The 13,442-nt window shown below is 41.8% G+C and overlaps 1 protein-coding gene across 2 annotated transcripts in view; it reads left to right on the top strand.

Moving 5' to 3' along the window:
- Nucleotides 1–302: 302 nt before the first annotated feature.
- Nucleotides 303–13,442, top strand: part of LOC139467013 (SET and MYND domain-containing protein 4-like) — a 34,737-nt gene continuing 21,597 nt past the window's right edge. The window contains exons 1-9 of one of the 2 annotated variants that reach the window (XM_071248721.1): nucleotides 303–445; nucleotides 4,029–4,173; nucleotides 4,376–4,477; nucleotides 5,261–5,384; nucleotides 5,742–5,801; nucleotides 6,477–6,528; nucleotides 7,025–7,154; nucleotides 7,893–8,020; nucleotides 12,716–12,821. In XM_071248721.1, coding sequence (XP_071104822.1) covers nucleotides 303–445; nucleotides 4,029–4,173; nucleotides 4,376–4,477; nucleotides 5,261–5,384; nucleotides 5,742–5,801; nucleotides 6,477–6,528; nucleotides 7,025–7,154; nucleotides 7,893–8,020; nucleotides 12,716–12,821 — 990 coding nt within the window. Of the gene's footprint in view, nucleotides 446–4,009; nucleotides 4,174–4,375; nucleotides 4,478–5,260; nucleotides 5,385–5,741; nucleotides 5,802–6,476; nucleotides 6,529–7,024; nucleotides 7,155–7,892; nucleotides 8,021–12,715; nucleotides 12,822–13,442 lie in introns of both variants that reach the window. The other variant, XM_071248722.1, reaches the window with a different exon arrangement.

Raw genomic sequence — 13,442 nt, 5'->3', positions numbered from 1 at the left:
ATTTACATGGCGTAGATCTACATATATGATCCCTGTAGGGAATACGCACGTACGTAAGCAAGCACGCACGCACGCACACAATGAGGTGTCATTATTATCGTCAGTTATATATATTGAAATTACCATTATTATATGTTCAAATATTACAAGAGATTCAGTCTGGCGTCTAAATACGATCAGAGACCATATAATATCTATTATATGGTCTCTGATACGATATTGTCAGAAACCCAAACAAGAATTAATAAATGGTACACACTTTACATTGTACATGCAGTTATCTCCCTTAATTTGCCTCAGCAATGGCGTCAAACTTTGGAAATTGGCAATGTGCTATCGATAGTTTGACAAAGACAGCCAAAAGTGACGGATGTCTGAAGTCCTTCATTGATTTGGATAGCAACTACAAACGAATCGAATTCATTCACAAGCAAAACATCATAAAGTAACAAACATTATCTTTTTTAAGCGACATGTTACCTAATTTCGTGATAATGTACATTTCCCCCTTTTTTCAATGATGCATTTTATCGGGCAATTCTCGCACCTTCATTTTCTAAGCTTTTAATACGTGAGGGAGGGCTTAAGTTTAAGATATTACGTTTTATGTGACTGGAATACAGTTTGACACTAATGACAGGCTAGTACTTAGGCATTGATAACTTCATATAACTTAAAGGGGCACTGATCTAACGCAATTCCCCGGGACTGGTTGTTGCCTTTGTTATTGTTTTTTCCCAGTGAGTACCCGGATGTATAGCAGAAATCTAGACTAGTTCGCGACCTCTGCTGCGCCCTTCGTAAGCGCATTAGTCACTTTTAGGGATATCGGTAGTAATAAGGGCGTATGGTCACATTGATCAACAAAATGAAATACAGTTTTCGAGATAATAAGGAAATTTAAGTATCTTTGTGGGTAGCATCGGTAATGGTGACGAAGTTTTGATAAGACACTTGCTTGGTAATTTTCCGATTTTCGTTTACACTATTTTGACTTGCAACATAAAGTAAATATTTCACCTGAGCATTGCTTTTTTATAGTGTGTATATTATTTTACTGTCAAAATGTGTAACATATTTATTAAACGTCTAAATATTCAGTTATTTTACAAATTGACTGAAAACATTTCCATCTCTATTATTATGATAACAAATTCCAAACATTTTGATGTTTAATGTCATCACCAAGAGACTGAAAATGTTACGTTGAAAAGTACATTTCTATGTTGTTTGGCTTCTAATCCTACATAATAATCTGTTGTGATGTTTGTAGGCCCTTTTGATAGTCTTAATCAATCTGGACAGATTTTTTAGTCAAAATGACTGAAATATTTACACATTTTATAAATTGCCTGAGAGAAACACATTTTAAAAATTGACGGTAATATATACATGCTTACACAGGAAAAGACCTGTGAAAACAACGTCTATCGCGCATTGAAGAATTTCCCAAACAAGACGTAGAGAAACAAGAACGAATTATCGGTTCAAATGAAGGAAGAAACAAAATGCAAATACCATAATTACAACCTACCAAATTTATGTGTATAAATTTTAGGCAGCTTCCTTGTTCAAGGAATGTATCCGTGAATACCCACACAAAGGAACAATATCCCACTCGTCTGCAGCTGTACAAAGAAACTTATTGATGTCACGTGTCTCTGTAACAATCAAATATTTTAAAAGATATATATCGTTTCGGGATATTATAACCCTTGTTCGTTTCTCAACTGATCACTTGGATTGTTTCAGGTGTTTCACATAGGTGTCAAGTCTCAAGGGTCGGCTGAGAAAGCCCACGTGACAACTATTTTCATAACGTCCACGGTTCCTAAAAAATCCATTGAGTGATAGATAACAATGATCAATCAATCAACGTATTATCAGTTAACCCTTTGAACAAAGTATGTTGTTTTTACATCGGCACTTCACGCCATGATATGAGTGTATTCCCTTTGATATAGTAAGACATGTAAACACTTACTTTTGACATATCCACTGTGCAATATAACAGTGATTAATCAATCAACGTATTTTCTGTTAATCCTTTGATAACTAGGAACGATCCGTTGATTTACAAAAAAAGTAAATCAACTGATCATTCATCTCTTGCTGGGCTGCCACGTGCATATTACATAACACACATTTCACCTCACTTCAAACCTGGATTTAGATTGAATAATTACCCCAGACACAATAAATGCCAAATGGGAACCTTTGTCAGGTAATCTAAGTGGTGCTACCACTAATTGTACCTGTAATATATTCATTAACTGAGCATCAAGTGAATGACGACAAATACACAATTGTAGGGTTATACGAGAAAACGTGGATGACAACAAGGGAGTAGTAATCGTATTATCCACGCAATCCGAAATCCGAAAATGCTTTCACTGCATGGATTTTTTTTTTAGTATTAAACTATAACCATCTGGGGTATTTCCAAATGACGACATCCGTTGAGCTCCGCCGTTCTTTTTGTCTGTTTGTTTAGGCTGAAGAAATTAATTAACATGCGCCCTTTGTCGAAAGCTTTATAGATCACAGTTAACCAATCAGTGTTTATGCAAAAATGCATGAAACAAATATTGCCTCCAGCCTCAAAGTTTATTTAACTGTCCTTGCAGACCGTAGCCCAATCTCTGGTCACGCTCAGTTGCGTTGCGTGTCATCCGGGTACTCACGGGGAAAAAAACAATAACAAAGGCAACAACCAGTCCGGGGAATTGCGTTAGATCAGTGCCCCTTTAAAGAGACTTTTGGTAGTCCCCTCAGAGACCATATAATCTATTATATGGTCTCTGGTCCCCTGCAGTGTATTGTCATAAGATTCAGGCATCAGACTTAAAGTCACATATCAAACTAGCCAAAACTTGAGAAAACAACCAACACATTCATACAGATGGGTGGATGGATGGATGCACTTTGTACGTTCTCAGGGGCGGTAGGGTAGCCTAGTGGTTAAGGCATTTGCTTGTCCTGACGAAGACCCAGGTTGGATTCCCCACATGAGCATAATATGTGAAGCACATTTCTGGTTTCCCCTGCTGGATTATTGCTAAAAGCAGCATCAAACTATACTCACTCACTCATTCACTCACTCACTCTCATTTCTTTACATTTTTTTTTCAGTTATATGTGATTCAAATGTACAAAACTTTACATTCTTGGGTTGTTCTGAAAGTTGCAAGTTCAGAATTCAGCTGAAACCACACTTGACCAGATGTACAATTGTTCAAATGTAGTCACAATTATCAAATATTGTTACTTAGCTGACAGTTTTTAAAGAAGTATCCACTGGTTGGTATGTGACTATGAACTGTTTTGATGTAGTATGGACATTATCATGATGAAGCAGATACAGTGTTATTTCCGCCAGATAACATATGGTCACAGTTTCACCTTTCTAGGTTTCTAGGTTTACCAATTTTGTGACATTTTCATTTAGTGATGTTTTAGCCAGATTCCAATTCAGACTCCAAAGCAGTGTCCCTTTAGTGTTGCTGACAGTGTCATTTTTTACCTCGGTAACATCAACGGCTGTGACTTGAGCCAGTCTGAAGCCTGATCCAGTAAAGAAGTTCAGTCTATTAATTGCAGCTAATAATTGTCTGTAACTATTATACTGAACATGATGCTGAGCACCAAGACTGGTCTGGCACTGACTGACATTGTCATATACACAGGGCCCCTTTTAACTCTGTCTCCCTGTCACAGATCTAGAAATCAAGGCAGAACTCATGCAAAATTGTTATTATCATTATGCTACCATCCAAACATCCAAAAGATATATAGTCAGCAATACCTGGTGCTATATTATTCTGTCCCAAATATGTGACCTGAAAATATGTTTTTGACATCAATATTGACAGAAGCATTTCACCATTATTTTCATTGAACCACAATGTAAGAAATATTACTCACTTTTTCTGTCATAAATGTTTTAGCCAGGTTGTCAGATATTATGCTTGATAAATATATGTTTTTCATTCAAAACGATCACCATTAGATCTACATTGTACTTGTAGCAACATAGCATGGCTGCCTCTGTACTGGGGCAACTGTCACAACATGCACAGAAAGTCCACAGAAAAGGCAGTACGCTACCGTGATGATGGCAACAAGTACTTCCAGCAGAAGATGTACAAACGTGCCATTGAATGTTACACAAAGGTAGGTTGTAGCCTTCCTCTGTCAAACAAGTATTGAAGTTTACAGCACTTGGTCTTGATATACTTACATCCTGCAAGACAATAAATTGGAGATAATATTTAATCTTAAAATTCTGATCATGATAAAAAGAGCACTGAAACACAATGTCACGTCTATATATTTAGTATCTCATGGAGGTGTTGCTCAATTATTCTACTTACAGAGCATCCAGCATGCTTCCATGGCAGAACAGCAACAGAACCCGGCTTTTGCTCTTGGTCTAGGGAATAGATCTGCTGCACTCTTCCACCTCAAACAATATCAGGTAGTTCTGTCCACAACTATTTTGTCATGAGTCTTATTAAATCATATAAAACTGTATTAACATTGTTGACTCTGTTGACAGGGAAACTAACTGTATTGACAATTTTGACAGAGAAACTAACTGTATTGACACTGTTGACAGGGAAACTAACTGTATTGACACTGTTGACAGGGAAACTAACTGTATTGACACTGTTGACAGGGAAGCTAACTGTATTGACATTGTTGACTGTGAAGCTAACTGTATTGACACTGTTGACAGGGAAACTAACTGTATTGACACTGTTGACAGGGAAACTAACTGTATTGACACTGTTGACAGGGAAACTAACTGTATTGACACTGTTGACAGGGAAACTAACTGTATTGACACTGTTGACAGGGAAACTAACTGTATTGACACTGTTGACAGGAAACTAACTGTATTGACATTGTTGACAGGGAAACTAACTGTATTGACACTGTTGACAGGAAACTAACTGTATTGACATTGTTGACAGGGAAACTGCCAGAATCTGATGTTGGTTCAAGAATCATACTGGTTATCATCACCATACCCATGAAGTGTTTAAGGTCTGTGACCGACATCATTTTAGGCTTTCCCCTCAATAAACTGTCATGCTGTTTGACTGAAGTACTGTCCAACTTATTCCCTCACCACTGTCCTTGTCGATTGGTTGTTGTACTGGGGTGGGACATTATGCTTTAGAGATGGTTTCTACATGTCAGCGGTGTTGACTTGCCATTCATGTTAGTTCCTTGACTTTTTGATCGTTTACTTCAGGCATGTTTAGGAGACATCACAATGGCCTTGACCTGTGGTTGTCCACAAGCCACTGCTGACAAGCTGCAGATGAGGAAGATTCACTGCCTGGTCAATCTGGGGCATGGACAGGAAGCTCAGCAAGGTAGGTTTCAACAGGACAGAGTCAATAGCTTCAAGAAAGTCCTTTGAATACAGCCTTGCATCAGAGACCATATAATGTATAGGTCTCTGCTCACATATATTTTCAAGCATGTGATATAAAAGTTACAGAAAAAATATGGCTTGGCCAGGTGATTGTAGGACATTGTTTGACTTGATATAAAGCTGATCAGCAATATATACCTTACGTTTAGTTGGCAGTGTTAACATGAAACTGAAGAAGATAACCTAGCTCATGAGTGATCTGTCCTGACATTTCATTTTTGGAAGTTGATATCAATACCTGGATGCGTTTCTAGCTTGTGTCTATGTTGATGTGGTGCTCTGCTTCATGCTTCAGTCATTAGAGACTTGATGAAACACCTGGCCGATCATAAAGACACTGAGAAGAAGGTGAAAGGTATGCATCATAACTAGTAGAAATTAAGGTAATTATTTACCGAATCTTATTAAATGATATTTTCCTCTGATAGCTCTCTGCTTAAAGTTTTAAGAACACCTCCATGGATGGTCACAGCAGGTGAACCCTGGGTTCTTGAGCCAATCAGATGTCAGCTTTCAAAAACATTTCAGCTTCTTTTCTCTGCCGCCTCTTCAGAAATGTTGATCTTAGCAGTGAATGAGTATGGTTTAATGCTGCTTTTAGCAATATTCCAGCAATATTACCGCAGGGGACACCAAAAATGGGCTTCACACATTTTGATCTTAACAGAAGAAAACCTACCACAGAACAAATATGCCATCATCAGTACACCCTTTTGGGTGTTAATATCATCAGCTCAGACACAACAGGATTTATAAAAATTCACGACAATAATGCAGTGTGGCTTTTTTATTTTTGTGTTGAAATTCCTTTATAATGATGGTTTGGGAGATCAGATAAGCTTGTATAATTGCTTTGTTGCTTGTACTGAGACTTTAGAGGCCTCCATGCTGATTAGGGGGTTAGTAAGTTCTTCCATGAAGGTGCCACCAGCTCTTCATGCAGACAGGTGTGTTATCAGAGTTTACATTTGTCTTGACTAGGAACATTAATACATATTTGATTATACATGATCTTTCTCTTTTACTGCAGGTAAATTAGAAGATGACATAGCCACTCTGCAACTTAAGCTGAGCCAGAACCGGTAATACATGCATATGTGCAGAATCCCCAAGACATGCATATGTGCAGAATCCCCAAGACATGCATATGTGCAGAATCCCCAAGACATGCATATGTGCAGAATCCCCAAGACATGCATATGTGCAGAATCTCCAAGACATGCACATGTGCAGAATCCCCAAGACATGCACATGTGAAGAATCCCCAAGACATGCATATGTGCAGCATCCCCAACATATGCAGCATATGTGCAGCATCACCAACACATGCACATATGCATCCCCAACACATGCACACATTTATGTGCAGTATCAGGTGTCCATATTTTGATATATGAGTAGTACGAGAAGGGGAGAGACTTGTGTTGTTACTCTAAGGAATAGTCCATGCTCAAACCTTGTAGTGCTTTGATGGTAATGTGCAGATACATGTACCCACATTTTGTTGAGGAACTGATGTTTACCTCATTATTTGTTTACTGAGGGCGTAGTGAGAATAGTGTTGCCTGTGTTGTCTAGACTGGTGGACACTGATTGGGAGACGGAGATACAGCTGCCTCAGTTGTTCCAGGGGGCAAGTGAAGTCATCACACAAGCTTCTACAGCTGTGGAAATGAAGCACACATGCAGCCAAGGACGGCATCTCGTTGTGAGTGTTTCAGCCTGATGATGTATAACATGGCACCTTTAAATATGTCATGTGGTATGCTTTTATCTCATAACGAGTTTTCAAGGTGTGATTCGTAACTTGCACATAATATAATCCTTCTTTGAACGAGTAATGGAGAGTTGAGGTGTTTGTCCGCAATCCCCTTAATATGCTCCACAACATACACAGGGTATCCTTCTGGGGAGGAAGTCAGATCTTGGCTGAAACAGCTCCATATACAATCTGCACTCAACCATATCAAGCACAATGATCCCCTCCTCCCTTATATTTGTTATCTTTTGTGGCAAACAAAGAGCTTGAACCTACTGTCTTCTTCATTCTGTGAAGACGTTCAAAGATGGTACTTGTTGTTACCCTGTCTGGCGCTCGGCATTAAGGGGCTAAAACAAGGACTGGTCTGCTTGGAGTCAGTATACTGTGTCTGAGTAGGGTATTCATGTTAAACTGCGGCATGGTATCTCAGTGAGCTAGCACTATAAATTGGCATCAGTCCGGACTAGTACAAGCAGCCCCACACACACGTGCATGCAAGTCTCTATATAAGTGCATTAATCTTAGACGCGACGTTAAACCCAATTTAACCTAACCTCATTCTGTGAATTATTCACCATCACTCACAAAGTGAACTGAAATCCATCTTTGTCTGCTGTCCTGTACTTCGGTAACCTGAACATTGTATCATCTGCCTATTGGTTGAAGTGTCTTTATCTACTGCAGGCCAAGCAAGCCATCCCTGCGGGTGCCACCCTGATTGTGGAGCGTCCATATGCAGCAGTGCTCCTGCCTGGCCACAAACACTCTAACTGCCACCATTGCTTCAAGGTCCTCTCACTGGCCCCAACACCGTATGTAAATACACCCTTATTCCATGTCCTCTCACTGGCGCCAACACCGTATGTAAATACACCCTTATTCCATGTCCTCTCACTGGCGCCAACACCGCATGTAAATACACCCTTATTCCATGTCCTCTCACTGGTGCCAACACCGTATGTGAATACACCCTTATTCCATGTCCTCTCCTTGGCGCCAACACTGTATGTCAACACACCCTCATTCCATGTCCTCTCACTGGCGCCAACATTGTATGTAAATACACCCTTCTTCCATGTCCTCTCACTGGCTCCAACACTGTATGTCAACACACCCTTATTCCATGTCCTCTCACTGGCTCGAACACTGTATGTCAACACACCCTTATTCTGTGTCCTGTTACTGCCTCCAACACTGTTTGTTAACACACCCTTATTCCATGTCCTCTCACTGGCGCCAACATCGTATGTCAACACACCCTTATTCCATGTTCTCTCACTGGCACCAACACCGTATGTAAATACCCCCTTATTTCATGTCCTCTCACTGGCTCCAACACTGTATGTCAACACACCCTTCTTCCATGTCCTCTCACTGGCCCCAACACTGTATGTCAACACACCCTTATTCCATGTCCTCTCACTGGCGCCAACACTGTATGTCAACACACCCTTCTTCCATGTCCTGTTACTGGCTCCAACACTGTATGTCAACACACCCTCATTCCATGTCCTCTCACTGGCCCCAACACCGTATGTAAATACCCCCTTATTTCATGTCCTCTCACTGGCTCCAACACTGTATGTCAACACACCCTTCTTCCATGTCCTCTCACTGGCCCCAACACTGTATGTCAACACACCCTTATTCCATGTCCTCTCACTGGCTCCAACACTGTATGTCAACACACCCTTCTTCCATGTCCTGTTACTGGCTCCAACACTGTATGTCAACACACCCTCATTCCATGTCCTCTCACTGGCTCCAACGCTGTATGTCAACACACCCTTATTCCGTGTCCTGTTACTGGCTCCAACACTGTATGTTAACACACCCTTAGGCCTTATTCCATGTCCTCTCACTGGCACCAACACCGTATGTAAATACCCCCTTATTTCATGTCCTCTCACTGGCGCCAACACCGTATGTAAATAGACCCTTATTTTATGTCCTCTCATTGGCGCCAACACCGTATGTAATACACCCTTATTCCATGTCCTCTCACTGGCGCCAACATCGTATGTAAATACACCATTGTTCCATGTCCTCTCACTGGCGCCAACACCGTATGTAAATACACCCTTATTCCATGTGCTCTCACTGGCACCAACACCGTATGTTAATACACCCTTATTCCATGTCCTTTCACTGGCGCCAACACCATATGTTAATACACCCTTCTTCCATGTCCTCTCACTGGCTCCAACACTGTATGTCAACACACCCTTATTCCATGTCCTCTCACTGGCTCGAACACTGTATGTCAACACACCCTTATTCTGTGTCCTGTTACTGCCTCCAACACTGTTTGTTAACACACCCTTATTCCATGTCCTCTCACTGGCGCCAACATCGTATGTCAACACACCCTTATTCCATGTTCTCTCACTGGCACCAACACCGTATGTAAATACCCCCTTATTTCATGTCCTCTCACTGGCTCCAACACTGTATGTCAACACACCCTTCTTCCATGTCCTCTCACTGGCCCCAACACTGTATGTCAACACACCCTTATTCCATGTCCTCTCACTGGCCCCAACACTGTATGTCAACACACCCTTATTCCATGTCCTCTCACTGGCTCCAACACTGTATGTCAACACACCCTTATTCCATGTCCTGTTACTGGCTCCAACACTGTATGTCAACACACCCTCATTCCATGTCCTCTCACTGGCCCCAACACCGTATGTAAATACCCCCTTATTTCATGTCCTCTCACTGGCTCCAACACTGTATGTCAACACACCCTTCTTCCATGTCCTCTCACTGGCCCCAACACTGTATGTCAACACACCCTTATTCCATGTCCTCTCACTGGCTCCAACACTGTATGTCAACACACCCTTCTTCCATGTCCTGTTACTGGCTCCAACACTGTATGTCAACACACCCTCATTCCATGTCCTCTCACTGGCTCCAACGCTGTATGTCAACACACCCTTATTCCATGTTCTCTCACTGGCACCAACACCGTATGTAAATACCCCCTTATTTCATGTCCTCTCACTGGCTCCAACACTGTATGTCAACACACCCTTCTTCCATGTCCTCTCACTGGCCCCAACACTGTATGTCAACACACCCTTATTCCATGTCCTCTCACTGGCTCCAACACTGTATGTCAACACACCCTTCTTCCATGTCCTGTGACTGGCTCCAACACTGTATGTCAACACACCCTCATTCCATGTCCTCTCACTGGCTCCAACGCTGTATGTCAACACACCCTTATTCCATGTTCTCTCACTGGCACCAACACCGTATGTAAATACCCCCTTATTTCATGTCCTCTCACTGGCTCCAACACTGTATGTCAACACACCCTTCTTCCATGTCCTCTCACTGGCCCCAACACTGTATGTCAACACACCCTTATTCCATGTCCTCTCACTGGCTCCAACACTGTATGTCAACACACCCTTCTTCCATGTCCTGTTACTGGCTCCAACACTGTATGTCAACACACCCTCATTCCATGTCCTCTCACTGGCCCCAACACCGTATGTAAATACCCCCTTATTTCATGTCCTCTCACTGGCTCCAACACTGTATGTCAACACACCCTTCTTCCATGTCCTCTCACTGGCCCCAACACTGTATGTCAACACACCCTTATTCCATGTCCTCTCACTGGCTCCAACACTGTATGTCAACACACCCTTCTTCCATGTCCTGTTACTGGCTCCAACACTGTATGTCAACACACCCTCATTCCATGTCCTCTCACTGGCTCCAACGCTGTATGTCAACACACCCTTATTCCGTGTCCTGTTACTGGCTCCAACACTGTATGTTAACACACCCTTAGGCCTTATTCCATGTCCTCTCACTGGCACCAACACCGTATGTAAATACCCCCTTATTTCATGTCCTCTCACTGGCGCCAACACCGTATGTAAATAGACCCTTATTTTATGTCCTCTCATTGGCGCCAACACCGTATGTAATACACCCTTATTCCATGTCCTCTCACTGGCGCCAACATCGTATGTAAATACACCATTGTTCCATGTCCTCTCACTGGCGCCAACACCGTATGTAAATACACCCTTATTCCATGTGCTCTCACTGGCACCAACACCGTATGTTAATACACCCTTATTCCATGTCCTTTCACTGGCGCCAACACCATATGTTAATACACCCTTATTCCATGTCCTCTCACTGGCGCCAACACCATATGTTAATACACCCTTATTCCATGTCCTCTCACTGGCGCCAACACCGTATGTGAATACACCCTTATTTCATGTCCTCTCACTGGCTCCAACACTGTATGTCAACACACCCTTATTTCATGTCCTCTCACTGGCTCCAACACTGTATGTCAACATACCCTTCTTCCATGTCCTCTCACTGGCGCCAACACTGTATGTTAACACACCCTTTTCCCATGTCCTCTCACTGGCGCCAACAATGATTGACTAATTCTGAGCCTCACATAGAAGGAATTGCTTAATCTTTCTGTTGTGGACATTACATGATGTCTCAAGAGCTATATCTGCAAAAACTTGAGTCAGTTGAGCAAATTATTTTTGGACAAACTTGAAGAACATGCAGTGACCAAGTACTTGCAGAAAAAGGGCTTAACACCCAACATCATGAAGATGTGAGTACACCACTAGGGAAGGATGCCCCTCTGTCTGCCACTGTAAAGAGTTAGGCAGCAGAGTTTAAGCATGGCATGGAGAGCCTTGAAGACGACCCCTGTCCTGGAAGGTCTGTCATGTCATCAACACGGCAAATGACAGAGCATCATATTGCTGGTTCAATAGGTTCAGGAGAGAGTACACTCCATTATAATGTATGTATGCTTGTTTGCTTCTAAAGCTTCTGACGCCTGATAACAAAACACACCAGGCACAAGGTATCTCGTGGTAATCTAGCTCTGTTTGAATGTGATCCAGAAAGAGTTTTGCAACGATTTGTGACTGGATAAAACCTGGGTTCACCACTTTGAGTCTGAGTCCAGTCAACAATCAAAGCAGTGGGAGCATGTAACATCACCACCAGCAGAGAAGGCAAAGACTGTACCATCCACTGGAAACATTATGGCCTCTGTGTTCTGGGATGCCCAGGGTGTCATCATGGTGGACTGTCTTCCAAAAGGCCAGACAATAAAGGGTGCATATTACGCAGGATGAAAGTGGGACTAAGAGATGTGGGAAGCTGAGAAAAGGTGTGCTTTTCCATAAGGACAATGTGCGAGTGCGCAAATCATTCATGGCCATGGCTATAATCAACAAGTGTTGCTTTGATCCGGCTCCATCAGACTTCCATCTGTTCCTTGACATGAAGAAAGCCATAGCCGGAAACAATGATGTCATAGCATCTGTGTAGAACTTTCTACTAAAACCACTGTTAATACAACCTTATTCCATTTTCACATTGGTCTAATGTTATAATTTGTAAATTAGTAATTGTATTGAAGGCCATAGATACAAGTTTGTCAAGAAATTATCATGATCATTATCATCCTACATGTGTGTGTTGTGTTACAGATGTATGGAGTGTTGTGTGGTGTTGTACTGCAGTGTAGAATGTCGTGACACTGCCTGGACCATGTACCACAGCACTGAATGCCAGTACCAAGACCTTCTCTCCTCTGTAAGCAACAGCCTTCATTCACTCACATTTTCTGATAAGAATGTCTGTAATCCTGCCAGCGCTTATGAATCTTATTAAATGTCTCATGAATCAGCATGATTTTGTACTAGCCCGGTCATACAGATAGCTGGGAAATCCAAGATTATTCCCCCTGGAGGTAAATTCTGGGAACAGGGGGTTACATTCTGGGAAGTCCACAAAATCTACTCTGAGGATTCTCCACCAAGCAAGCACTGGATATACAAACTAATATAATTAACACTAAGACCAAAACACGCACATACAACAAAGTGAAATATATCTAGTACACATACACTTGCCATAAACACACAATCACTAGTATATGTAACATGCTAAGTACTAGTAATGAGATGTAGACATGTATCTATCTGAAGAGGTTTGCATGTTATACTACTAACCTTTAACTTGCTGGAGTGAGTGAGAGTGAAAGAGAGGTGTAGAGGTGACAACTTTCCGAGGCAAGGGAGTTAACTGACTGTAAAAGGCCAGTTTCCACCCTTGCCGAACAAGGCTAGCATTTCTGGGCTTGATCGTTGTGCCACCAGTGGCTGTTACAAGTTATGTCTCGAGTATGTCCCTCCTATTGATCAAACAGATTCC

The sequence above is a fragment of the Haliotis cracherodii genome, unplaced genomic scaffold, assembly GCF_022045235.1.
Source record: "Haliotis cracherodii isolate W230 unplaced genomic scaffold, xgHalCrac1.p SCAF_19, whole genome shotgun sequence".
In the NCBI taxonomy this organism is placed as follows: Eukaryota; Metazoa; Mollusca; class Gastropoda; order Lepetellida; family Haliotidae; genus Haliotis; species Haliotis cracherodii.
Note: the sequence above shows the minus strand (reverse complement) of the source record. Positions and strands in the feature narration are given on the sequence as shown.